The following is a 26,205-nucleotide window of genomic DNA, read 5'->3' on the forward strand; positions in this document are numbered from 1 at the left end:
ACAGCCAATGCTCTCGTGTCGTTTTTTACCTGGTGAACGAACGTAACTGCGATTACGCGAATCCGCCTGGCACACGTTCGAGCGCAATTCTTCCTCGCGCGTGATCCTTAATGACGCTATAAAACTGCTCATTGAGTAACACAATCCCTTTTCCGGTCGAGTACGACGTTGAGAGTCTTGTGAAACGCTCGGCGATTCAAGTCGAGAGAGCTCGCGGCTTCGATTCGAGTTTTGATCGAGACAGAAACGGTTGTCGCGCAATCGCCCACCTCACGTGTCCCTCGTCGAGAGATCGCAACCTGTCCCATCGAGTCTCGAAGACTGTTTATTAACGATATGAACGACCGTCGCTATCTTATCACGATCCCCCGGTATTTTGACGAGATGACGAGCCCCACGTGACGCAGCTTCGTTCATTTCTTTTCCTTCCACGAACTTTAGTTACAGAAAATCTTTGTGCTCGCGACTCTGTTTTCCGACTATTTAATGATAACATCAACTGGTCGATTATACTTAAGCTCTTTTCGCTCAGTGTTTCCGAAAGATTAACACCGCTACTCGAGGTATTTATTTTTACAAGTGCGAGCCGAGGATTTCAGCTGATTCGCAACTGTCAAGTTTCTCTCAGCGAGTGACAATATATATTTCAGTGACTTTAAACATTAATCGAGCATCATTCGCAAGTTTATTACAAGAGCGTTTAAAATGCGCACTTCTTCTCTCTCCGATTTTCTTTTCCTTAATTCCATCGTTTCCTCATTTCTGCTGCTCCGCTTATTCCGGACATCGAACCTGACAGCGCGCGCTCGCGACTCGGAATTACCGGAGCCGGTCCCTCCCCTCGTTTCGCACCTCGAAAGCGCGAGAAACGCTTTCGAACGTGCCCGAGAGCTCGTCCCCGACGACGCTACGCTGCGAATAACAACACAAGCAGCGATTCGAGAAATGCCGTCTCTCTGGTTCCATTTATAACGGGTCGTCGGCCTTCCTCCGCGCGTCTTCTAGCTTGGCGCCGCCGTCACGTCGGCGATTACGAAAAAAAAAAGACAGGCACGACACGCGCCCGGATCTCGCACGCGTGTTCTCGCTCGCTCGCGCGCGATGATGGCAGACGACGACCGCGAGAAAAGTAGGATGCGCGTTCATCCCCCGCGGCGACGTGCGGGCTTTAGTTTTTTCCCGTGTTTTCGTTTTTGCGATGTTGCGGGCTAATTTTAACGCTTCGAGACGGCGAGTTTAATTAAAGAAAAGATTGAATCATCGCGAGTATTGTTTGTCACCGCAAAATTCATCGGAGTATTTATTTCTTTTCTCTTCCCTAACGTATGTATCGTATCTGACAAATAAAAAAATTTATGCGCGAATAATGCTCTTATAGTCTTGTAATTGCAATGTTTTTCATTGATAATGTCATACGTGTTTGATTAAAGTTGAGAGTTTGAGCAGAAATTAATGTGACAACAAGCAAATAGCGTAACGGGAAAGTAATTGAGAGAAAAGCAATTAATGTAGCGGGGAAATGATTGACGTAATGAGAAGAAACATTTAACATAATGAAGGAGGCATGAAAATTAACGGAGGAATAATTAATACGCTGGATGATTACAAAAAAAGCGCGCGAAAAATATTTGAATATCTCTTCGTCGAAAATCTTGTCGTTTATTTCTCATTCTCGCGCCTCTCTGCTACGCTTTTAATAATACTGTAGATTAGATAACGTTGTCTATATCACGTATTAAATCTCCTTATCTTTCAAGGCGCACCACCACGACGTTGTTATTCACGTGAGATTTGTGTAAAGCGGGCTCTTATCACCAAACACTCGTCGCTATGTTGAACAACAAAGAGCGATGTTAAAATTTTGACACGTGTCGAATTAAATTAAATACAAATCGGGCAAATCATAAATCGAATCGTAAAATTAAATAAATAAATTAATTAATTAAATAAATAAATTCGCACTTAAATTCAATATATATGTGACGTATGATAAATTATAACTTCATATTAAGCAATTCAAATAAAAAATTAAGAGAGTAAGTAAGACACAAAAAACCTTACGTAATTTCTTTTTTTTTTCATACAGAAATCCGTAAATGTAAGCACGATTCGCCGAAACATGATTATAACACGTTTCAGCGATATCAATATTTATTGCGATAGCGTATTCGTGAAAAAATCGCGATTCAGCGTTTTTATAAAAACAACAAATATAACGTTATTAATGACTACGTTAAGAATCCTCGATTGCAAAATAAATGTTAAATGCACATTTCATAATATAAAATTCTATTCTATTTGTAAAATTCTTTTTATAAAATTATCTCGTCTCACATTTCATTCTTGAAACGAACTAAATTAGATTGAATCATTTTAAATTAAATCATATAATTAAGTCAAACAGAAGGAAATTATATTTATTGAACAAAATGTCATTTTCTAAGAGAATAAAATTTTGCGTCATTCAGTCAAATACTTTATCATCAATCGATATATTATTTTGAATCTCTTCCTCATTTACATATGTAAAGACACAGGGTGTCTACTTAAATCCTGTAAAAAAATTCTCCTGAAAATTCCCTGATTTCTCAGATGTTTAAAAAAGTAAAGAGAATATTTTGAAAATTTTTTGCCACTTAAGTTTCAAGTATTAGATTTATGTATGTAAGAAATGTACTAAAAATAAAACTGAATAGTTTTTTCGTTTAGATAAAATTTTTTAACTCGCGTAACATTTTTATTTTTTATCACTAAAAATTAAAATAAAGAATATGTATTGCATATTTAAAATTTTATTAAGTCATTAAATATATAAATAAAGATAGAAATATATTTATAATATATTTTAAACACATGATTCACGATATGGCTTATTGGCGAATTGTCAACTGTTTATTGTAAGATATTATCGGATATAGAAAGAATTTTTTTTTTTAAATTCCCTGAATTCCAACAAAATTCCATGAGAATTCCTTGATTTTTGCAGATATAAAAAAATTCCCTAAAACTTTCAGGTTTTTTCAGGAAGTAGATACGTAATGTATGTAAATTTCGGCATATGTATATATATATCGTAGATATTTCTACTCTCGTCAACTATGCAAGTGAAATTGACTCGTTGTTCGGGATAGAAGAGCGCAATTGGAAACCGCGTATCAGTTTCCTCATGTAGCCACTCGACATCCAAATATTAGATGACACGCAGATGTACCGGTTGTTTATTCAACGAAATTGATTTTCTTCGTCGAATATAATTGCGGTGAGTCAATTTCAAACATTCTCCATCAATTAATTCAGAGATTCTACTGATATCGATCAGCGGTAATCAAGTAAAATGTCTATCAATGTGTATATTAGCGAATACTAATAATCTAGACAAAGACGGAAAATCAATTAAAAGTGCGGTGAGAATTAATCAACGTTGGAAGAATCGATCTATAATTGCGTTATCCGTACTGAAACCTCGCATTTATATGCATGCGATTTTAATTAACGTGTCCGGAGCTTTGGCATAAATTAATTCCGTCGATTAGCAACAATCGCAAAAATTGCAAATTAACCACATCGAGTAAGGCCGACACAACTCTCGGATCAAATAATACATTTTTACTTGTCGAGCATTCGCCAAGACACTTCAACGAATCGCGCGCGCCGGTTGATTAGATTAATTAAATGGCGCACGCATTAATAAAGAAATTAACTTTCGTAATTGACTTTAAAGAGCGATATCGATTGACGATCTTTAATCCTTGATTATGACGAACTGAAATCTCTTGGCGAATATTTTAGAATAATTACCTGGTGTATCAACGATTATCGACACTTGCACAATTATGATTGAAATCTGACAATTGTAGTTTGATAAACAAGAATCTATTATAACTCGTCGATCGTAATTCAGTTGCCATAGCACGTGAAATCGAGGTAAATGTTTGAAAATTTGAAGCACTGAAATCCGAGAGTACTCTCCTAAACCACTCTCTCTCTCTCTCTCTCTCAGGCACTATATTTCACGATTACAATTTCAGGATCACATCTCGATGTCCCGACACACTCGACACGTTCACAAATTATCGATCGAAGTTCGCACTCTACAGCTCGACGACGATGACTGGAGCACACAAATGGAAGATAAGTAGAATTCCCATACACACACACACACACAGGTAAGGTATTTTCAGAGAAATCACACGAGACGTTGACGTTTTCACGGTGAATTTCGTACCGCGCACCGAGCAATTGTATTCAACTTGCACGCGGACGAACGAGTCGCGCGCGAAAGACAGACAGAGAGAGAGAGAGAGAGAGAAAGAGAGAGAGTAAAATAAGCGACCGCTTACCACTCTCATCGAGCGCTCGTCGGCGAATGCGCGACTCTCGCGGCCACCTCGTCTAATATGCACTTGGCTGTGCTCGCTCTCTGGACCGGCAGCGCGACGACGAAGAGGACGGGGATGACGATGACGACGACGACTGCACGCTTCTTTCGTGCGCCGCGTACTGTTGCGCGTTCGCGTTGCGACTCGCTACAAGCCGACTGCCGTGTTAACAGGTAAGCGTGCACGAGCGCGTGTATCACGTGAGGAAAAAGGAGAGGAATCTCTGACGGAAGGAGAGAGAGATGCATATATTATACTCTCGCGTACGGTCTGCGAGATGCGGTGAAGGTGGAAGTGCGAATTTATTTGCCTCAAGTATATATTACGTTGTATAAAGACGTCGAATTATTTGCGATACGGCATCCCTTCGCGGAAATGTAGAGCGAACAGGATATAAATCATTTTTAAGGGAGCTTGCCCGTTTGAGCTCGTGAAAAATAAGTATATTTTCTAGATCTTTTTGCAGCGTAACGACTTGATGAAAAACTTTTTATTTCTTTACAATATTAATATAATATTAATATAATATTATTAAGTATTTAAAAAATTTTCAGTTTAAATTTTTTTAAATTATGTAAATATTTTACAGATTTATTCATTTTCATACACGATATGCATGAAAACTCGTTTGACTTCAAATTTTGCATGCGAGTTTCTAATAAGATTTTGCACCTGTTAATGAAACCTTTTTTTAATCAGATTTCCCATTTTTTTGTCATAAAAAAGATGCGTATTTTTCAAAAAAAAAAATTAAATAAAACTTTTTTTAACACACCGTCATTTTTCTATTTTTTAAATTTTGAAAAAACGCTTGGATAGCAGATAGCTCAATATGTTTGATAAAAACAAACTTGTATTTTTTATTTCGGATATAATGAATGTTTTCATGCACTCCGGGGAATAAAATTGGGGAAGCTCTGCAAATATTCGCGTAACTTTGAAAAAAAATTTCTTTTAAAGCTGAAAATTTTTATTTAAGTAGTTAATAATATTGTATTAATATTGTAAGAAAATTTAAAATTTTTATCAAGACGTTGCGCTGCAAAAAAATCTAGAAAATGTACTCATTTTTCGAAGTTTCAAACGGGCATGCCTTCTTAAAAGAAGACTATTATAGTTTTTAATTCCAATTCTTTTTTTTTTTTTTTTTTTAAGTATGTTATATTCAGGGAGTAACTTAGAATCCGTACCATTGTTTGAAATTTTAAAATAAATAATATTTTTATTTGACGAACTAGAGGATTGTAAAGACTCGAAACGCACAATAACTGTCGGCGAAAGAAAGAATTGAAATTTATTTTTTTTTTAAACGATATATCTTTCAATTCTTCCTCTCTGTGAAAATTTAAGGAACGAGTTGTATTTCAGGTATCATCGATCGTTTTGAAGTGTTACAAGTATGACTTTGTGTGTAGAAAATCAACAACTCGGGTATCCGTGGCAACTTGAATCAAAGGCCGCAGATCCAGCGTCAGAGACAAGCGTAGGAATAGTAATTGAACGTGATTGGCATTCGCCTTCAGAGATGCAACAAATCCGGTTCGATTGCTACTCAACTGTTGTCTCCGCCGAACGAACGCATGAGCGACGAAGGTAAACTACACGGATTTGACGTGTAATCTTCGGATCGTTCTCCGTATTCATTATCATGGGCAACGAGGAGGTAGATATAATTAGCGTGGCGCAGAAATCCGAGAAGAAAACTCTGTTGGAGAGGTACAATATACCGGTCGAGAATCTCTCGTACGAATTCATATCGCGATGCACCGACGGAAAAACACTGGAGCGAATTGTTCTCATATTGCGGTGAGTCTTTTGAAATACAATACTAATAATAATATCCTAATGTCAAAAAGTCTTTTATATCCATTAAGATTCACAAGATTGATTTTTCGAAATTTCGTCGAAATATTATATTATTCATTATATATTTTTATTATTATATATTATTGTATTTTTATATATCTTTATATTTATATATATATTTTATATATATAATTTATTAATTATTATATATATTTTATATATATATAAATAATATTATATTTATATAATATTACTTTATTTTTATATTTTATATCTTACTTTAACTATTTTATTATTACTTTCATTTCGAAACTTGCTATTTTGTAATATCTTTCAACTAGTCCTCGGTATACATTATGATAGTATATTGATATTGATAATTTTTAATCTCTACGGGATCTGCAATCTTGCTTAAAACGTCATTAAACCCGTTATTTTCCGGCACGCGTTTATTAACGATTTGTCATAAATATCTCTTTATGCGCGCGGTTCGATACCAGTTCTGGCGAAGAAGGAGTATATCCAGATTTGACAAAGCACGCGGAGAAACGTCTCATTAGCATTAAACCGACAAGCGTTATTTTGAGGAAAGCGGAGCCAGTTTTGAGGCGAAGTATGTTGAATGCGAACGAACGGCAGGAGATTGACGACGACATCAGCAATTGGACGTGCGAGATGCAATCTCGCGAAAAGGACCTGGACAAAGGAAAAGCCGTCCTTGCCAACGATTCCTCCGCACAGCCGGACATTCGAGAGATTAAAATGGATATTGCCAAAGTACGTTATTATATACATATTATAATGTAGTTATGTTGCATATATCGAACTAATTTATAACTAATATATAATATACTAATAAAAATATGTTTTATTGAGACATTGCTTTTTTCTTTAAAATTGCCAAATTATATTTTATTATATTTTATTTTATTAATTAATTAGTATATTAATATATTATATTTTATTAATTAATTTATTTATTCTTAACATATTAATGAAATCTCAAATGTTTATTAATTGGTACAAAACTAAATATAGATATCTAAATAATTTATGAAAAATTGTAAGTAAATAATATAATTTATATTTTATTATTAATTAATTAATTAATTTATTCTTAAGATATTAGTCAAATTTAAAATATTTATTAATTGATACAAAATGTAGATATCTAAATAATTTATGGAAAATGTATGTAAACAATATAAATTGAAGTTTATGTAATTTATGCGTCTACGCATTTACAGAATAAAAAGACGAGGAGCAACGGGAAAAAGGGCGATAAGCCCAAACGAATATCGTCGTGTGATTATGCGGCTTGGGATAAATACGACGTCGACACGGAAATAAACAGGATAGACCTGCAGGACGAGCAGCGACAGACCGAAATGAAGAGAATCCAAGAACGGCAAAAGGAGCTGAATAAAATGAAAAGGACGGCACATAAAGCGACCGTCGATAAACGTAAGTTTGCAATTTTTGTTAAATTACGACGATTATTAAAAGGACGAAAAACTATCTAGTAGATTCGTCGAATCTACAGGGTGTTCCAGATAATCCCGTTTCTCTAATTAAATTTGATATATTTTAATCTCGCATCGATCTCTCCCATTAATTTTGATAGAATTAAATCCCTCCCTTGGATCTTGTATTAAATCTTTTAGTCTATTGATAGTTTCATTAACCGGCACGGAAATGAACGTAATGGCGGAGCAAGAGAGAGAAAAAGGGAACGAAGCCTTCAGAGCAGCTGATTACGAGGAAGCCCTTCGGCATTACAACGCTAGCATTGAAATAGAATCGAATCTAAATGCTTACAACAATCGCGCTATGACATGTAAGTAATATTTTGCTCGTAAATCAATAATTACGATAAAATTGCCCATATATTTCTCTTGTATTTTAAATATTTTAAATATTTCCTAAATTATTAGATAATAAAAAAATTAAATTAAAAGAAAATAATATATTATATAGGAGAAACAGGATATTTCGTAATTTTAATAATTCTTTAAAATATTTACCTAACTCTGTATTATATAATAAGATCATTGAATTTATATTGCATTCAGTTATAAAGTTGCAACATTATGACAAGGCGCTTAACGACTGCAACACGGTACTTACCATGGATTACAAAAATGTCAAAGCGCTACTTCGTCGAGCATTATCCTTGGAGCATCTCGAGAAGGCGTACGAGGTATAAAAATTGCACACATAAATGTTCATATTAATTTATAATTCGTAATATTTAATGTCGAGAAATACAGATTTTACGGCACGATAAATACAAAGTTCTCCAAAGAGCTTAAGGGAAATATTAATGGAAATTTGCATTCGTATTTATTCGTTGTAACTAATGCGTTTTGTAATTTTGTATAAACAGAATGATAATTTCATATTCACAGGCTCTGGCAGATTATGAAGCTGTTTTAAAATTGGAGCCAACTAACAGAACGGCGATATCTGGCGTAAACAAGCTGAAAAAACCATGCGATTCGAAAAAAATTAGGTAGAAATTTAATTTTTAGATCCAACAGCTGAGCAAATTTAGAATAATAAACTTCAAAGTTCAAGAAAGATATTATATTACTGTCGTTAATTTTTCTGCTGCACTTCCGCAGGATGAACATCGAAGAAGAAAACATCAGCAACGACGAAGACAAGGCCAAGCGAGGAATGAAGTCGAAGAGAACAGTGGAAACGAACGGCATTAAGTGTCCGAAACAGCGTGTTAACAACGATATATGTTATTGCGACAGAGCGCCAGGCTCGTCGCAAAGTGTTGCGACGAAGCCGCACTTAAAAGCGAGTTACTGCGTGGAAGCCGAGAGTAACAAAGCTGCAACGCCGGATGCTGCGGCGAATAAAAGCAGCGGGAAAACAACGCGCGAATCTTCGCGCGGCAATAAATTATCACCTGTTGCAAAGGATTTCGGCGGCAGAGATAAAACGCCGAAGTCGCATCTTGACGCTGTCAAGAATGAAGATGTGTTTACGATTTCGCGCGAGTCATTTCCCGGACAACGTGGCGTACAAGGTCGACTGGAAAAGTCCATTTTTTCGTGCGTGTCGTCGCCCCGGAGAATGAAATCCTCCACTGTTATCATCGAAGAACTTCCGAGCGACGAAGGAAGCGAGGTACCGAGGAAAATTGTCGATCCTGACGACACGAAGGTGGAAACGAAGAAGAAACCGAGTCCTATAGAAGGGAAAAATCTAACGACAAAGAAATCGTGTCTGAATAAAAACAAGGAATTAATGTCCCTTGGAAAAGAGAACAGAATTAAAACGAATTTAGCGCCGAATAAAATTCAGATGATCAACGAATGTGAGAAACCGAGAAAAAATATCGATTCTAGCGAAACAAGAATAGAAATGAAGAAAAACGCGAAGTTAAAAGAAGAGAAAGATACACCAATAAAAAAGTCAGTTTTGGATAGAAATAAAAAAATAATTTCTCCTGAAAACGAAAGCAAAACTAAAACGAGTGTAACGTCAAATAAAATTTCGTCTTATGAATATCAAAAGGAAAGCGAAAAATTGGAGATGGAACTTCGGGTATGATTAAAAATCTCAGAAAATATTATAATATAATTAAAAAGGGATGAGAAATAGATGTATGTATATATATATATAATTTTTTTATATAGTTTATATACTTTTTCAGAAATTGGAAAATGTCGAATCACCTTACGAATTTTTACGTCTGTGGCAATCTCTGAAGGATAATGCTAATTTGAAATTACACGCGAAACTGTTGAGGTGTATAGCATACGAAGACATGAATAAAAGTAAGTTTTATAAAGTAATATTAATTATAATAATTATATATTTATTATAATATTAATTATCATATTTTATATATATTATATATTATTATATATATTTTATATATATTTATTATATATTTTTTATTATTATATTAGAAATATTAAGATTAAAAATATTTCAGATATTATAATTAGATATTATTTGCTTTTTAAAATTTAAAAATTTGCCACATTTATCTCCATTAATAGTTATTTTGATTTAATTTCTGTTCATTACAATATCTGCGAATATCTTGGCACGTTATTTAATTTATTAAAAATAGGATGTCAAGGTTTTATTTAGACTTTATTATATTGTTACAAATAATTATTTAATATATCATAAAAATATTCAATACACAGTCATAGGCAATAAATTGGATGCAACAATGTTCAGTCTCATGTTACGTTGCTGTGAGCAACAATTCTGCACTCCGGAAGACAAAGAATTACTCACGCATTTACTGTACTCTTTAAGTCGATTAAGTAGATTTTCCATCATTTGTATGTTTATGGATTCAAATGATAAAAAAGGTAACATGGAAATAACGGAAGGTAACATATATACAGTTTCTATTTTAAATAATGCGTAAAATAAGATATATATTTTTACAAAAATCACTAACTGATCCAAAATCTTTTTAATTCATAAATTTAAATATAGCTCTATTTATTTTGCAGCTCTGGAAAATATATTACGTTTTCTGGAAAAAAATGATTCATCCAAAGTCTCACAATTACGTCAGATTTATGTTACTTGAAGATCATGTTAGTATAATCGAATATATACATATAATATAAGAATCTTGAATAAGTAGTTATTTTTTAAAATTATTTAGAAATATTTTTTTAAGTATTCATTTTAATATTACATATTGATTTTAAAAGTAATCTTACAAAATGATGAAAAATACAAATTTAATATATATTATATTAGTTAAGGAAATATATAAAAACACTCACCATCACTATATCAGCTAAATATCGTAGATGAGAAGCAATCTCCTGTCTCCGTTGATCCTCTGCGTTCTCGATTATGATATTTTTATTATGCTTCATACGAATTCTTTAAACAGATAGCGATTCTGAACGCGATCGATATCACTCGCGAATATACGTCACTTGGATTTAATTAACACTGAAACGATCGCTTATTAATTCGGCATTCTCGAGACGAAATTCGATACCCGGAACAGGTAAAGGAAATTTGAAAAGTGTATGGTGGAATATATCAACATCTCAAGCGAGGCTACTTCGTATTGTCCACCTCGACGAATCCGTCATCCACCCTCCATCTGTCAACGCTCCTCGACGCTGCGGATGCCACGTGACACTCGCGACGCTCGTCGGACGAGCAAACGAAGAAAACTTCGAAACGACGAGTACCACCGAAGACAACGAAGATCGATAATCGCGATCGCGCGGAATTTGACCGGAACGGGTAAAGCAGACGCGAACTGACCAGTAACGGAAATTTGAAAAGTGTCATGGCGGAAATATCTCAAGCGGCACCATCCGTATATCCCCCTTCGACGAATCCATATCCTAGTGATCCATTGACGCTCCTTTGACGCTCCTCGATGCCGCAGACGCTGAATGACACTCGTGACGTCGCGTTCGCGCGCGAAAATCGACCGAATAGATAAATTGGCGAGAGCGCGATTTTACGGGGGGAGATTCGTTGAAAATTCAAAAAGTGTCATGGCGGAATATCTCAATATCTCAAGCGGCAACTTTCAGTTGGGTTTGATGGTCGCGATGCTCCATCCCTCAATATTTCCGTCGATGCTCCTCGATAGACATCTCGCCTTGGATGCTGAATGTCATCCGCATCTGATGACGACGAGATACGCGCACGAGACTCGCGGACTCCGAAATGGAGCCCCGGTCACGGAACGGGACGAACGAGCAATCGCCACTGCCACTGAAGATCGAGAATGTCGCACAATCGCGATCGCGATTAATACTACGATCGGAAACGATCGCCCGTCACTAAATTCGACACTCCCGACGCTCGTCCGTTCGCGATACTCATCCGTAGCGAGTAAAAAGGCCACGCGAACACGAAGTGATCGAAATCAATCGCGACGCCGGGGATGCTCGGCACGAACTGATCGAAAATTAACAAATCGAAGGTCACGTGATGCGTTCAGATGCATTTATTGGTGCGTTCGCTTGATTGCATCATATTATACTATCGCGCGTTTTCCGAAGGACACAAAAAAATTCTTCCAGATGAAAATATTATCGGAGATATTAATATATCGTCGAAATAAAATAATAAAAATCTCTAAACCCTTTCTTGGCAAGTTAATAAGCACCATCTGTTTTATTGTTGTATAACGTTTATTAATATTATTTACATATAATTTGCGCGAATTTAAATTATTCATATTCTTTTTATTTTTGACAATTTGCAATGTCAGTTTTGCCAAAGTAATAATGCGAAATTTGATTTCTAAGAAATTAAATTGCAATTCATAGTTCAAATTAATAAGTATTTGGAATACAGTGTTTAAATGCGAATTGACTAGAAAGACAAAGAGGAATGAGATAGAGAGAGAGAGAGAGAGAGAGAGAGAGAGAAGACATTCACACGACATTCACATCAAAGATAATCCAAAACTTTTTTAATCAAAAGAGAAATTTGTGCAAATTATATATTAGTCGGCATATAATATTGGGTTGGAAGGAAAGTATAATGTCATAGTCTCAATAGATGACTTTGTGCGTTTTATTAAAAAGAAAAGAAAAAGTAACGACGACGTTACTTTCCCTCCAACCATAACGAAAGATAAAAAAAAGAATGATTTGGAGGAGCTGGGATTTGAACCCAGGACTTTCAGCATGCGAAGCAGACACTCTACCACTGAGTTACACCCCCACTTGTAAGTTGAATGCTTAAACAGAAAGACATTCAACGGTCAATATTTTTAAAATTATTTTCTCATGATTACGTAAGATTAAGATGACAATTTTTATGCAATAGGACGATACCTATTTGATTATATAAATAGAACAATAAGTTACAAGTATATAATCTTGATTTAAAATTATTCCAGCAATTCCATATGTTTTTATTTTAATTCGTCTATAATCTTAATTATAAAAAAATGCAATTATAATGTCAATTTGTTGAATGCTATTTATAATTCAAATCTTAATTACAGCAACAAATTCCCCTCCCGATGTCATCAATGTCTGATCTACATTGAGTTTGAAAATCCTGGACCAATCAGGACAAAGAAATCTTAAATCCTTCCCTTCTGATTGGTCAATTTAACGTTGCTTTACCTACCCGGGTAGAATTTCCGAATGCATCCTTTATCATCGTTAGGTTGGTCGCATTGCTCGCAACGATATTATCCGCGCCCCGCCGATATGTATTATTGATGCGCTAACCTATGCGAGACGGTAAAACGCGAATCGTCGCGAATTCCGCAACGTGATAGTGATCTACCGTGCGCTTCACATATCGCGAACGTGGTGCACGTGGTGCGATCGTTCCTCCGCTCCTGACAGAGTACGTTGCAAAATCGCCGAATTCGCGACGACCGCTTGGCAAACGCGAGCGTCTCCTCAACTGTCATCGTGCGTCACCCGCCGCCGTGGGAGGCTGTCTAGGCGCTCTGTTGACGAAGTCGCCAATGTCTCACGCCGATCACCCACGTACATGTTTCTCGCGAACGTCGTGAACTTGTTTTCCTTTGTTCTGTCGCGTGCGCGCTTCTGTTGGAATGTAAGTCCCATTATTTTTCCTGCTTCTTTCATATTTATTGTCATGAACTGACGAGTATCTCAAGGATTGATGGAAGTTATATGATTGAAGTATTTACTGATGAGGTAAACAAAGAAATGTTTGCCATACTCGATTCTTGGTATTCTAATTCTCAATGAATTTCAATAAATGATTGTTGAAGATAATATGACAAGGTAAATGAAACATTAAAATCAGAATGATACAGTCAAAGTATAACTGTTACAGTGCTGGATTTTTCGTTTTTTTGATGTTATACAAAATGGAATAATTGCTTTTACGTAGTTGAAGGATTGTGATATGAATTAGATTAGAAAACTATGTATGATAAAACATAAATAGAATTATTTATTATTTACAGGAAAGCGGACTGTGATGCATGGATGAAATACTATCACTAGATGATAGAGGGTGAAAGATTGGACTGTGTCAAGTCCAAAGAAAAGGCTATTGACTTGAAGGAAGAACGGCAGTATCCACCACGGCTTTTACAGAGATGGTTGGACTGGCGGGCGGGGGAGGTCATTTGTATCCCTCGCCCCCCATGCAACCCAACCCAGAGTGTAAATATTTCAATAATATATTTGTTACATACACATATATTTTTTTTATACATATTTTTTTCTATTTGTTATTATTTATTTATTTTATTTGATAAATTATTATGTATATATTATGTATATATTCACCTATCTAATCACTTAATTTAAAACAAATTTTAATGATTTTGATTCTTTAGATTTTTTAATAGTTTTATCTTATATATTATACTATTCAGAAAGAAGAAAGTTTTAAAATGGAACCATTGTATTTCAAGTCATTAAAGAAAATTAGTATTTTAACATTATTTATTATAATTAATATACATGTGTTAAATATATATATATATATATATATATATATATATATATATATATATATAATTTGAAATACAGTAAGAGAAATGACCGGGATTGCACCCAGTGCCCCAACCAGTGCTGACGCTTGCTTGAGCATTGTGCATTCTTTGATGTGTCATCGTCAAGGTGGTGAAAGTGAAGGCTTCAGCAAACGCGCGATTGAATCGCTAGTGAAGAAACTTAAAGTAAATTTTATAAATATGTTGCCTATGTTGCTAATTGTAATATATGCAAAAATAAAAAAAAAATACTTCTATGCTGTAAAAATTAAGTTCATATACACTTTGTAATTTTTAATAATTTTATCATTTGAAATAGTGACATGATTAATGTGCAATAAAATTTTATTAATGTAAAATTTAATCAACAGGAGAAGCGTGACGAGTTGGACAGTTTGATCACTGCAATAACCACTAATGGAGCACATCCCAGCAAATGCGTCACCATCCAGAGAACTCTCGATGGCAGATTGCAAGTAGCAGGACGCAAGGGTTTCCCGCACGTAATCTATGCTCGCATTTGGAGATGGCCGGATTTGCACAAGAACGAACTGAAACACGTAAAATACTGTCAGTTCGCTTTCGATTTAAAGTGCGATTCCGTATGTGTGAATCCCTATCATTATGAACGAGTGGTGTCGCCCGGCATAGGTATGTGCGATATCTCGCATATAATAATTTATTTTCATGTTTAGTATTCATATCTCTCATATATGCGAATTTACTTTTTGCTTCTTTCTTGCTAAAATATTATTTTTTTTATTTTTGCTTTGATCATTATCATTTAGTTTTGCTTATTCCAAATCATTCTTGATTATAATTATCCAAAGAAATAAAAGTAAATTGTGCATCCTAAGGTTTGTTAATGAATATAGAGAATGCTATAGAGCAAATTATTGATTATTGTGGTCTTCTTGATGTCTTGATGGAATGGGTTGGTTTCCCCCGCACAGACCCGTTCTTTACAGACCTGTCCGGACTGACTTTGCAATCCGGTGTGGGTGTGGGACCTGGTGGCAGATTGGTCAAGGATGAATACTCGGTCGGCGGTGGAGGTACCGCTGCCGCAGCGGCCGCGGCCGCCGTTGGATCCGCGATGGACGTGGACGGCGAAATGAATCAGACGATTCAGCATCATCCACCGGCCCCTCAGCCGACCGCTTCGAACAACGCTCAACAGGCCCAGCAAGGATTTATACCAGGCTTACCAACTTCCAATCCAAGTAAGTTGAATGTTAGATGATCTCGTTTTCTTAATCTCTTCTGAATCTTTTACTTTATTAAAATTTCGATCAATTGGCTTTTACACAAATTAATTTGTCTGCAATTAATGTTTAATCACAATAGATGGTAATACACTTTAATGAATCAATGCAACATTTGACCCATGTGAATATATCTTTATTTTAAATGAAATGTTAATAAATCTCTCTTATTAATCTGATGAAAGGAAAATTCGACATGTGATGATATTTATATTTTAGGAAAATTTATGTGAACACGATATTTCTAATTGTGCTAAAACATACATGCTACAAATTTGGCGCTCTCGATATGCGATTGTTAATTATTAAATTAACTGCTAATGGGCCAGCTGCTTTCATTACTGCTATCGAATGTAGACTGTAGCAGGCAAGAATTTGCTTCGCAATCTTCTTCCTTTTGTTGCGTAATTCGATTTTTGTTTTTGGCTTCATTGTTTTCTTTTCCTTCTGATTGTTCGGCACAGCGAGTACTGAGGGTATGTTTAGTGCCGGTGGGAGTGGCAATAATGGTAATCCCCACGCTAAACTGGACGACAATAATTGCCCCAGGCAAACCTGGATTCCCACGTCTCATCACTCGGCAGGCCGTAACATGCATCATCGTACGTATTTTATTGTACACAGCCTTATTATTCAAGAAGCTTTCAATTACATGTTGCTGATTAGCCTTTGTTAGTGTGTTGCCAGTATGCATTATTTGTGATTTTTAGATTTATGGATCAGAGTTTCCAAAATTAATTACAGAAGTGTCTATATTGCAAAAAATAAATTTTGAATTTAAAATTCTGAAGCAAATGTAAAGATTATCTAAAATAGTGTTTTAACCATTAATCAAAATGAAGAAAAATAAAAAGGTGTTTTTCAATTGTAATAATAATAATAACCGATATTTTATATTTGCACAAATATGTATATATATACATATATATATATATATATATATATATATATATATATATATATATATATATACACATATAATGTATCAAAATATATATACAATATGTATAGAAAAATAAAAAGATGTTACAATTGTAATAATAATAACCGATATTTTATATTTGCAATAAATATGTATGTATGTATGTATATATATATTTTTTTTTTTTTTGGATACATTATACATATATATATATATATATATATATATATATATATATATATATGTATTATTATGGAATTTAAGATTTGTGAGACCAGAGAACTATTAATATCCTGGAATCTAAAAATCCAATTATTAGAACATTTCTCCTTGAGAAATATCAGTTTGCATGCGAACGGATAATTCGAAAACAGTTACAGCGAAGGCCACGCTCCTTTTTAATATTTTATGTTGCCTGCATCGTGTACGAATTTTGATTTTGCAGCAGTAGTACATCCAATGAGTCACACCGTAGGTAGCCAACAACAATCGCTGAACGCCGCGTCCAGCGGAACGTCCGGCGGACAGATCCTGAGTCCCGCGCAGGGTCAGTCGACTGCTGATACATTCTACGGCACCAATACACCCCCGCAAGACATCAATCAACCTCCTACCGTCGACGCGTTAGCAGCCTCTTTAGGTATATAAAACGTGTGTAGCACAGATCCCAACCCAGAGAATCACTATATCCTTTCAAACATGGATTCCACAAGGATATCGAATCTTAATTTTTCTAGTTTTGTTTTAGTATAAAATATTTTTTAATATTTTCAGCATTATACTGAATTACTTGCTTTTTTTATTTAAATAGGTGAAGGACAAAGTTCACCCGTGTCGCCTGTACACCTTCATCATCCGAATGGATTTCCCGTGGGCACAGCATCATACAATTCTGGGGCACCACAATGGACCGGCGCCAATACTCTCACGTACACTCAAAGTATGCAGCCGCCAGACTCTCGACATCTTCATACGGCGTCATACTGTAAGTTGATTGTGTTAAGGAGAATTTTATGCTTTGGATAATAAAGTTCTGCTTTAAATAATACAACTTTCAAGAATCAAATTTAATATTTAAATTTAGGGGGAGGCCATGGAAACGATGTTAGTGGAAACATCGGAGGATTGCTTTCCACGCAACCAGCGCCGGAATATTGGTGCTCCGTGGGTTACTTCGAGTTGGACATCCAAGTTGGAGAGACGTTTAAAGTCAGCAGCGGTTGTCCCACAGTCACCGTGGATGGCTATGTGGATCCGAGTGGTGGAAACAGATTTTGCTTAGGTGCCTTGAGCAATGTGCATAGGACGGAACAAAGCGAGAGAGCGCGCCTTCACATAGGTAATTATCACTCTTGCAGTAATAATAATTTTTAGATAAATATTGTAAAAAAATTTTAATGAAAATAAATATTTTAGGGAAAGGCGTTGTACTAGATTTAAGAGGTGAAGGCGATGTTTGGTTGAGATGTCAAAGCGAACACAGCGTCTTTGTACAGTCTTATTATCTGGACAGAGAGGCGGGTCGGGCACCTGGTGATGCGGTACATAAAATTTATCCGTCGGCATATATTAAGGTCTTCGATCTGAGACAGTGTCACAAACAAATGCGAGGTCAAGCCGCCACTGCTCAGGCTGCCGCAGCGGCGCAAGCCGCAGCCGTCGCGGGCCATCTCACACATGGAGGGCCTATCGCCAAAAGTAATGGCTGATTTAGAAAATCTAAAAACATGATTTATTAATGCTGTAATTTTAATAATGTATAGTTAAATGCATTTTTGCAATATAATATGTATGAATAAAATTAGGTATCAGCGCGGCTGCAGGAATTGGAGTCGACGATTTACGAAGACTTTGTATCTTGCGTTTGAGTTTTGTTAAGGGATGGGGTCCAGACTACCCGCGACAAAGTATAAAAGAAACACCGTGCTGGATCGAGGTTTGTTTTATAATTTTATTTTATGAATCTATTTTTATAAATGAATGACAAAAAGATTTAAAATCTCACTACAATTTAATAAAAACATTTAATAAAAACTATTAGTACAAGAGATAATGTATCCTTTAATTAGATTATTTTCAATTTGCGAAATAAAGGTTCAAAAGATGAAATATTAAATCGAGAAAGAATTTGTAATTAAAGTCTAAGTTTTACTAATATTGAATTGATTTTTTTCTTGTCAAACTTTTTTATATAATATATCTTCTTAAAATTCTATTTTTTGTATCAAAAGAATTTAATACGACTCTATATGTAATATTTTATATGTAAATATATATTTATATTTATATATTTTAATATTCCTCATTTATTTTCTAAGGTACATTTACATCGAGCGCTTCAATTGCTGGACGAAGTGTTGCACACGATGCCAATTGACGGGCCACGAGCGATTGAATAATTCCATCAGCTTGAATTAAAAAATGAAAAAAAGCATCATAATATTTAAATGAAGTATGCAAGTGTAACAAACATTTTCTGAATGATCATTCAAGTAATTTCAGCTTAGGAACGCGAGTGAACAAATGGATAAACTAAATTCACCAGATGGGAATGATCAAATAATTGAAATTTGGCCATAGAAAGCTCGAAAAAAGAGCTTGCGGAAGTTATTTATGTATTTACCAACTCGTGATATATAATAACCTGTGTAGGACAGGGGTTCCCAAACTTTCTAGCATTTATGCAAATGGTCCATAGATGGAATATCTCTGTTTTCTGAAAATGTATATATTTTATATATTTGTATATTTTACTTTCATAGAATGTACAAAGTAAGACTTACAACTGTTCTCATCTTTATTAATTAGTTTCTTATTTGCTAACTTTTGTTAAACAATTAAAGAGAGGAGAAAAAAATCAATGTTGCAGATGTTAGTGCATATATATGATTTATTATTGCACACATTTACTTTTACATATGTTAAATTAGGGATTTTTCGAATTACAATAAAAGATAAAAATTTTATTCTAAGTTTTATCCAGATTTATGTAATAATACATTTGCATTAATACTTGTGGTTTTAATATATCAAATTTTTATTTCTGAAATGAAAAGTTACATCTTTTATTATATATATGCATTGCATTTAAAAATATAATTTTTTGAATCAGTTTTTATCAAGAAATGATATATACAAGTATATAAATCTTATAATCATATGGTTCAATAATTTATCACATATTCCACTCTGATAGAATTTCAGAAATTGATTTAGCTTATGATAAAAAAAATTTCAATTATGCTAGATTTTTTGAAAGTTTTATAATATCGTTAAATCATTTTATGGTGCCATTTACGAAGTATAAAACTAAAAACCTTGTTCCTCTAAAAACATTGTTCTTTTATTTCTTTTCCTTCTAGCTTTGAAAGCTCTTCAGGTTTGAGAACCCCTGCTGTAGAATAAAACATGTGCCACGGCCTTGCACTACCATCAACGTACAAAAGCGAAAGAAACGTTATTTTTATTTACGAGATGTAATTTTTTACGGAGAGAGGTGACACGACACGTCTCACCGACAAAGAAACAGAATAAAATAGATTGACGGTCTTCTATTTTGCTAGGCACGCGAAATGGGAAAATCCCTCCGACGCAGTCCGCTAAGCTCAGTGATACCAGTTTCGGAACCGTTATATAGTCACGACCCTGTTCTTTGAGATTAGCTTTATAAGATAAGTGAAAACCATTGTCTACACACTTATTATTACTTATCACAAATGTTAAGCTCAATATTTATACCAGACAAGAAAAGTCTTACATTTCTGGATTCCTGGATTAAGATAAAAAAGTGTTTTAACATTTTTACATTTAAAGAGAAAAAATGGACATTTTTTTTATATTTTCGAGTTTTGATAAACTTGATGAATTAGAATCTGAGAATCCCAATATAGAAGTCCAAGGATCTAGGAATCCAGAAATCTTGGACTCCAGGGATCTCAGAATCCAGGAATCTTGAAATCTGAGGATCTAAAGATCCAAAGATGTAAGAATCCTAGGATATAAGAATTATCTTTATGCACATGTATACAGTAGGGAGATTTTCTCTAAATACACAGTAATACATTTCTGCCAAGTAGCAAATGTAGATAATTTATAAGGATTATTCACAGTCATAATACTTCATAATGATAAACTTTTTTGTATTTAAATTCAAATAGAGAAAATATTGCGACATCATTTTTCTGATTTGTGAAAATATTATAGATTTAGAAAGATATTTATCACAATTTATAGATATAATTATATAGCGTTGGCAGAAATTTGGTACAGTGACGTTAAAATTATTTGTTTATTATGAATGAATATAATTTGTTTATTACCTATTTTACAGTTTATAACCAAAAATTATTTTACATAGAGATTTTGAAGTTTTAATGTTGTAAGCATTCTTGTTCTTCTTTCTTATTTCTTTGTTTCGTCAAATAAAATCTTTTAATTTCTTAGTTATTATTAATTATATCATTATATTATTAATATTATTACTATTATTACCATTACTGCGGTTGTTGGGGGAGAAAGATTGAAAACTATTCGGGAAAATAATATATACATTGTGGAATATTAAAATGGATACATATATATATATATATATATATATATATATATATATATATGTATATATATATGCTCATATATTCAAAAACTAAAATTTAAAAGAATCTGGAAATGAGAAAAAATTCAAAAGCTTTATGATAGAAGGATGAAATTTTAAGGAAGAATCTGTGTATTTCTTATATATATTACATTGATAAAAAGTCAGAAGTAAATTGAATTTAATTCAAACGAATAGATTCATTGTATATCTTTTCTAATCAATCCGCTGAATGTTATTACTATTACAACGTAGTACTTGTTGAATAATTATACCTACTGTTTACTAGCTATTTTATTAAACAAAAAAAAAATATAGTCGTACAAAATATTCTTACAATATACATTTAATAATAGGATACAGAGAAATTGATTTAAGAAAATAGAGAAAGAAAGGAAGAGAGAATTGACCAAATTGGATGGTATGCATGTACAAGGTATCTCAAAATTATCAAAGACGATATCCTTGTTCTACCTTGTGTGTATATATATATATATATATATATATATATATATATATATATATATATGTATGTATGTATGTATATGTATATATATATTTTGTTTTAATTGATTACGTATACAGAAAAAAGGAAGGATAAAGAAAGATGTTTAACGAAATTTGTTTATTATAAAATAGTATTTGCTGATTTTTGTTATAGTTCAGCCTTCGTGTTGCGAATTAATAAATTTTTTACAACTTGGGAAGAATTATTTGAAATGAAGAGACGAAGATTAAACGTTACCGTTTAAGCTAAGTTCGAAAAAAATCTGCACTCTGATGAAAGTTGTCCAACGATTACCGTATTATTTTTCAATAATTGATTTTTTAATTGTTTTGAAGATTCATTGAGGAATCTATAATTAAAAGAAAATAATTCGCTAATCGCGGGACACATCCTATGCGAGACACTATGTATAATGCCTTCCTTTGATCGACCAATGAAATGTACACACAGCTCAAGTATATTGTCGACGAGAGATTCTTGCTTACAGCCAAGCTAGAAACACATGTGCCATCGTTTTCATGCATATAAGAACAGATATAAAACTTAGGACTTTTTACAAGACTGTATTTTTAATTCCAGAGCGACTAAACGCGTGGATTGAAGAACCTAAATTATCACTGATCTAAGAATCTAAGATTTCAATCATAATATAATATTTCGAGATATCCATAGGTCTAAGAAGCTAAAAAGTTCAGAGTTGGATGATTGTAAGAATATAAAAATCTATGAACAAGGCACCGAGGCTCTAGAATATATCTTTCCGAGAGAGAGAATTTAGGAATCTAAGATTGCAAAGATTCTATAAACCTCTAAATTCCATGGTTTTAACATAAATAGTAATTCAATTTCTAATAATTCAATCACTTTGGAATGCTTAGATACGATCTGATAGAGTATAGAACGAAATTAAAGTTTTCAAACAAGCGATTTGAAATAAACACACATTTTTTTTAATATACACATTAAATTATGTGAACGTATGTGATGCAAATGGATTGATTGGAATCTCCTAAATTAATGATTGAAGGGCTCATTGACATGCTAAGTACTTTAACTTACAATTAAACTAATAATTTACTTATTATTTAGTAATCATTTAGTAATTGAAATATTTAATATTTTGATAAGGACATTAAATATAAATAATAAGTCGATCTATATAGTAATATTTTTAGATTTCCAATAGCCGCCCTCTTATATATGAAAGACTACCAACTTGTAATGTAAATTTTGTGAATTTTGCTATCGGATGAATGTAGTCTCTTTTTAAATATAAGATTTTGATCAGAAACGAGATGTTAAAGTATCACAAATAGAGATTATCTTTGTGCTCTCTCTAAATATAATTTTTCCATGTTTTCCATACATTTTTGTTGTCATCTGAACAAAGTTTAACATGGTACTGCCTAGAGCCCTTCAATATAAAAGTCCATGGAGATGAAAATTGCAAAACATATTAATTATACTTTCAATGATATCTTCAGTAAACATTATTATGAAATAGACGAATTTTTTCCTCCTGCATGTTTTCCGAGAGACAAACAGCACAAACTGTCTGCGTCTAAGCCAAAGATATACCCGACGATATAATATGTTATAAAACGTTAAAAATATATACAACACATGAGTATAATGAGATTTCAATCGGGTGTTCCGAAAAAAACATATAGAGAATATGACAGTATATCAACAAAAATTCTTATACAAATAATTAATGAAATAATTAAGAACATTAAAAAGTGCTTTTTTGACCAATTAAAATCTCTGTGAATTTTTCGGAATACTCGGATATGAGGTACGATTATCCTTACGTAATTATTTCCGTTAATTGCTATACGCAGGTAAAATTATATTATATCGCAATTCCATTCGATTTGTAATGGATCTTAATTATATTAATTAAGTTTGACCCATGAATAAAGGCGTAATAAAGAGAAAAAAAAGAAAAAGAACAAGATTGTATAGATACAAATTAATATCTGTGATTATCGTCGATGCAGATATATTTTAAGCGATTTCTACGGCGTTTAGGCATATTTGTAAAAAATCATAACAAAAAAAAAGAAAAAAAAACAATAACAATATAATAATATAATATAATAACCATGTACGGCGATAATACTTTTAGAACGATTGTTGAGATAAGAATTTATCCGTGTTTATGTTGAATGCATATGGTCGTATTGCGTGGTGATGAAGATAATTAAATACGCATTATTAATATTATAATTAGGGTAACTAATATATATATATATATATATATATATATATATATATATATATATATATATATATATAGTGCGAACACTATTTTATTGTTTCGAAGGAAAAAGAGAGAAAAATGCAAGAGAAAGAGAGAGAGAGAAAGAACTTGAGCGAATGTGTTTTGCGGAAAATTTTTTTTGTTGTATATTATAGATACGTCGCATTATACACGATCATTTTCAATAAACATATTCTATAAATTATAATTATTTCTTTTCGCGCGCGAATGTTTCTATGCTATGCTCAGATTTTGTCTCTTTGTCGAAGAAATTTCTTTTAATATTTATATAATTATTTCAAAAACTTTAATTATGTCAATTTTTTTAAGTCTAATTAATTTTTTTAAATTTAATTATATTAAAAATTTTAATTATCAAAAAATAAAATTTTAATTGTCAAAAAACATTTATACGATTATCAAAATTACAAGGCGCGATTCTCAAACATTTAAACGCAACATCTCAAATGCGCCATGAATGCTCGGCAAATCAATGTGCAGAGACATAACCTCGCTTGTCAGAGAGAGGTGTTATAGAAGAATAACATTTCCTAAAGAGAAACACGACGGAAAAGAGATTTATTTTAATCTTCGATGACATATTATGGTAACTTATTATTTAATTGTTATTGACATAGTATTATTGTGTCAAGTTCTTTTATAAAACATTGTTTGCATATGCATTTTTCCCATGTTTTAATTTGAACATGTTTATGAAAAGCGTTTATTGCAATATTCAATTTCATTTTATTTTGAGAAATTTTTAGATATCTATTAATAGAATAGTGATAGTATAAAAATAAATATGATAATAATGTAGTTTATGTACATAAGAAAATAATGTACTGAAACTAATGATACAGATAATAATTGATTATAAGGTAATAATTTTCATAAATACATTTTTTGCAGCGCCAAATATAATACAGACCATGAAGATAAAGAATGTCAACAACTTAATACTAGGCATCACGGGATTCTGTGAAACTTTTGTCCCAAATTCTGTCTATACACAATGCATACGTTGGAAAAGGAAACCAATTTGGATGCCTACAGCAAAATCCAAAGTATTTCGAATACCAAAGAAGCCTGTCATATCTGTAGAAGAACATCTGGAGACTCAACGTTTATATAATAATTACAGAACATATATAACATCACTTAGGTATTTATACATATGTACACACACATGCTTCAATAATTCTGAGATTATTTCTCTTATTATATTTCTGGATTTTTGGCTAATAAAACATTTAGAAGTTTAATCCGATGATCTTTTAGTCTAGTTGTAAATTAACATGTAATATATTTCAGAGCTTATTTGGCAAAAGTTGCAAAGGAGAACGAGGTGCAATTTGATCAGGCAGCTATCGAGCAAGCTGAAGAGGAGGATTTCCAGACATGCAGTGCGATAAATGACGAATGGAATGCAGAGGTGGCAAAAATTCGAGAAGTTAGATTAGCGAACATGAGAGAGAAACGCAGGGAATCTATTCTGCAGAAATTGCTACAGCAAGAGAAGCAGGAGGAGGAACAGAGGAATTATATCGACGAACAAATCAGACAGATTAAGATGGAAGCTGTCACATTCATCACTGCAGAAAACGTGGATGCGGCGATCGAAGAGTGTCTGACGAATATCGTCGATCACAATCGCGCGTTAGATTTGGAGGGAAACTGGTATGATGGGGAATATTCTCCAAAGAATGTTCCACCTCTTGAAGAAACGCAGAAACCGGCGATCGTCGAGAATTGAGTATAAATTTAGAAAAGAAAATAACAGCTTGGTAGGCTTATATACTTGTTTTCCCAAATATCTTAAATTTTTATTGAAATATAATTAATTATGATAATCATAATATAAATATAATTAATTGTGATAATCATAATAAAAACGAGCTATTATTGTAACAAATATTGAAATAAATATATCCCGCGCACTTGTTCCTTGCTCTTTGCATAATATTTAATATTTTTAGAAAATTAGATGACCAACTAATATAT

At 33.2% G+C, this 26,205-nt stretch overlaps 4 protein-coding genes and 1 non-coding gene across 14 annotated transcripts in view; 3 read left to right on the forward strand and 2 right to left on the reverse strand.

Moving 5' to 3' along the window:
- Window positions 1–4,465, reverse strand: part of LOC126856963 (ras-related and estrogen-regulated growth inhibitor-like) — a 39,100-nt gene extending 34,635 nt beyond the window's left edge. For 2 of the 4 annotated variants that reach the window (XM_050606010.1, XM_050606012.1), the window contains exon 1: window positions 3,799–4,377. The gene's annotated coding sequence lies outside the window, so the exon portion shown is untranslated. Of the gene's footprint in view, window positions 1–3,798 lie in introns of all 4 variants that reach the window. The other 2 variants (XM_050606011.1, XM_050606013.1) reach the window with 2 other exon arrangements.
- Window positions 4,438–10,758, forward strand: LOC126856911 (RNA polymerase II-associated protein 3). The gene is made up of 11 exons (XM_050605918.1): window positions 4,438–4,552; window positions 5,795–6,185; window positions 6,686–6,962; window positions 7,433–7,649; window positions 7,861–8,022; window positions 8,258–8,385; window positions 8,594–8,697; window positions 8,810–9,746; window positions 9,856–9,979; window positions 10,361–10,531; window positions 10,679–10,758. The coding sequence occupies exons 2-11, from the start codon at window positions 6,028–6,030 to the stop codon at window positions 10,756–10,758; spliced, it is 2,358 nt and encodes a 785-aa protein (XP_050461875.1). The 5' UTR covers window positions 4,438–4,552; window positions 5,795–6,027.
- A 2,051-nt stretch (window positions 10,759–12,809) lies between these two features.
- Window positions 12,810–12,881, reverse strand: Trnaa-cgc (transfer RNA alanine (anticodon CGC)). The gene has a single exon. It is a non-coding gene; the product is annotated as a tRNA-Ala (tRNA).
- A 526-nt stretch (window positions 12,882–13,407) lies between these two features.
- Window positions 13,408–21,285, forward strand: LOC126857114 (mothers against decapentaplegic homolog 4). 7 transcript variants are annotated; one of them, XM_050606243.1, is made up of 12 exons: window positions 13,408–13,930; window positions 14,116–14,317; window positions 14,690–14,838; window positions 15,024–15,303; window positions 15,606–15,875; window positions 16,382–16,519; window positions 17,288–17,479; window positions 17,651–17,824; window positions 17,924–18,178; window positions 18,256–18,537; window positions 18,645–18,775; window positions 19,158–21,285. In XM_050606243.1, exons 2-12 carry the CDS (start codon window positions 14,251–14,253, stop codon window positions 19,236–19,238), a joined length of 2,019 nt encoding a protein of 672 aa, XP_050462200.1. In that variant the 5' UTR covers window positions 13,408–13,930; window positions 14,116–14,250; the 3' UTR covers window positions 19,239–21,285. The 7 variants fall into 7 exon arrangements, with proteins under 7 accessions (XP_050462200.1, XP_050462202.1, XP_050462204.1 ...); XM_050606245.1 differs by having other exon boundaries at window positions 17,315–17,479; XM_050606242.1 differs by having other exon boundaries at window positions 13,409–13,736; window positions 17,285–17,479.
- A 3,384-nt stretch (window positions 21,286–24,669) lies between these two features.
- Window positions 24,670–26,148, forward strand: LOC126857086 (probable 28S ribosomal protein S26, mitochondrial). Its single transcript, XM_050606199.1, has 3 exons — window positions 24,670–24,808; window positions 25,114–25,366; window positions 25,516–26,148. The coding sequence occupies exons 1-3, from the start codon at window positions 24,796–24,798 to the stop codon at window positions 25,955–25,957; spliced, it is 708 nt and encodes a 235-aa protein (XP_050462156.1). The 5' UTR covers window positions 24,670–24,795; the 3' UTR covers window positions 25,958–26,148.
- The last annotated feature ends 57 nt before the right edge of the window (window positions 26,149–26,205 follow it).

Source organism: Cataglyphis hispanica, chromosome 20, assembly GCF_021464435.1.
Source record: "Cataglyphis hispanica isolate Lineage 1 chromosome 20, ULB_Chis1_1.0, whole genome shotgun sequence".
NCBI lineage: Eukaryota > Metazoa > Arthropoda > Insecta > Hymenoptera > Formicidae > Cataglyphis > Cataglyphis hispanica.

Bases quoted from the DNA above. Each gene is read 5' to 3' on its own strand.
- LOC126857114 (XM_050606242.1), top strand. From the start codon at position 14,251: ATGGTTGGACTGGCGGGCGGGGGAGGTCATTTGTATCCCTCGCCCCCC. The intron at 14,318-14,689 runs GTAAATATTTCA...TTTGAAATACAG, and splicing joins CATGCAACCCAACCCAGAGT to TAAGAGAAATGACCGGGATT. The intron at 18,776-19,157 runs GTTTGTTTTATA...TTATTTTCTAAG, and splicing joins AAACACCGTGCTGGATCGAG to GTACATTTACATCGAGCGCT.
- LOC126857086 (XM_050606199.1), top strand. The intron at 25,367-25,515 runs GTATTTATACAT...AATATATTTCAG, and splicing joins ACATATATAACATCACTTAG to AGCTTATTTGGCAAAAGTTG.
- LOC126856911 (XM_050605918.1), top strand. From the start codon at position 6,028: ATGGGCAACGAGGAGGTAGATATAATTAGCGTGGCGCAGAAATCCGAG. The intron at 7,650-7,860 runs GTAAGTTTGCAA...GTCTATTGATAG, and splicing joins TAAAGCGACCGTCGATAAAC to TTTCATTAACCGGCACGGAA. The intron at 9,747-9,855 runs GTATGATTAAAA...ATACTTTTTCAG, and splicing joins AATTGGAGATGGAACTTCGG to AAATTGGAAAATGTCGAATC.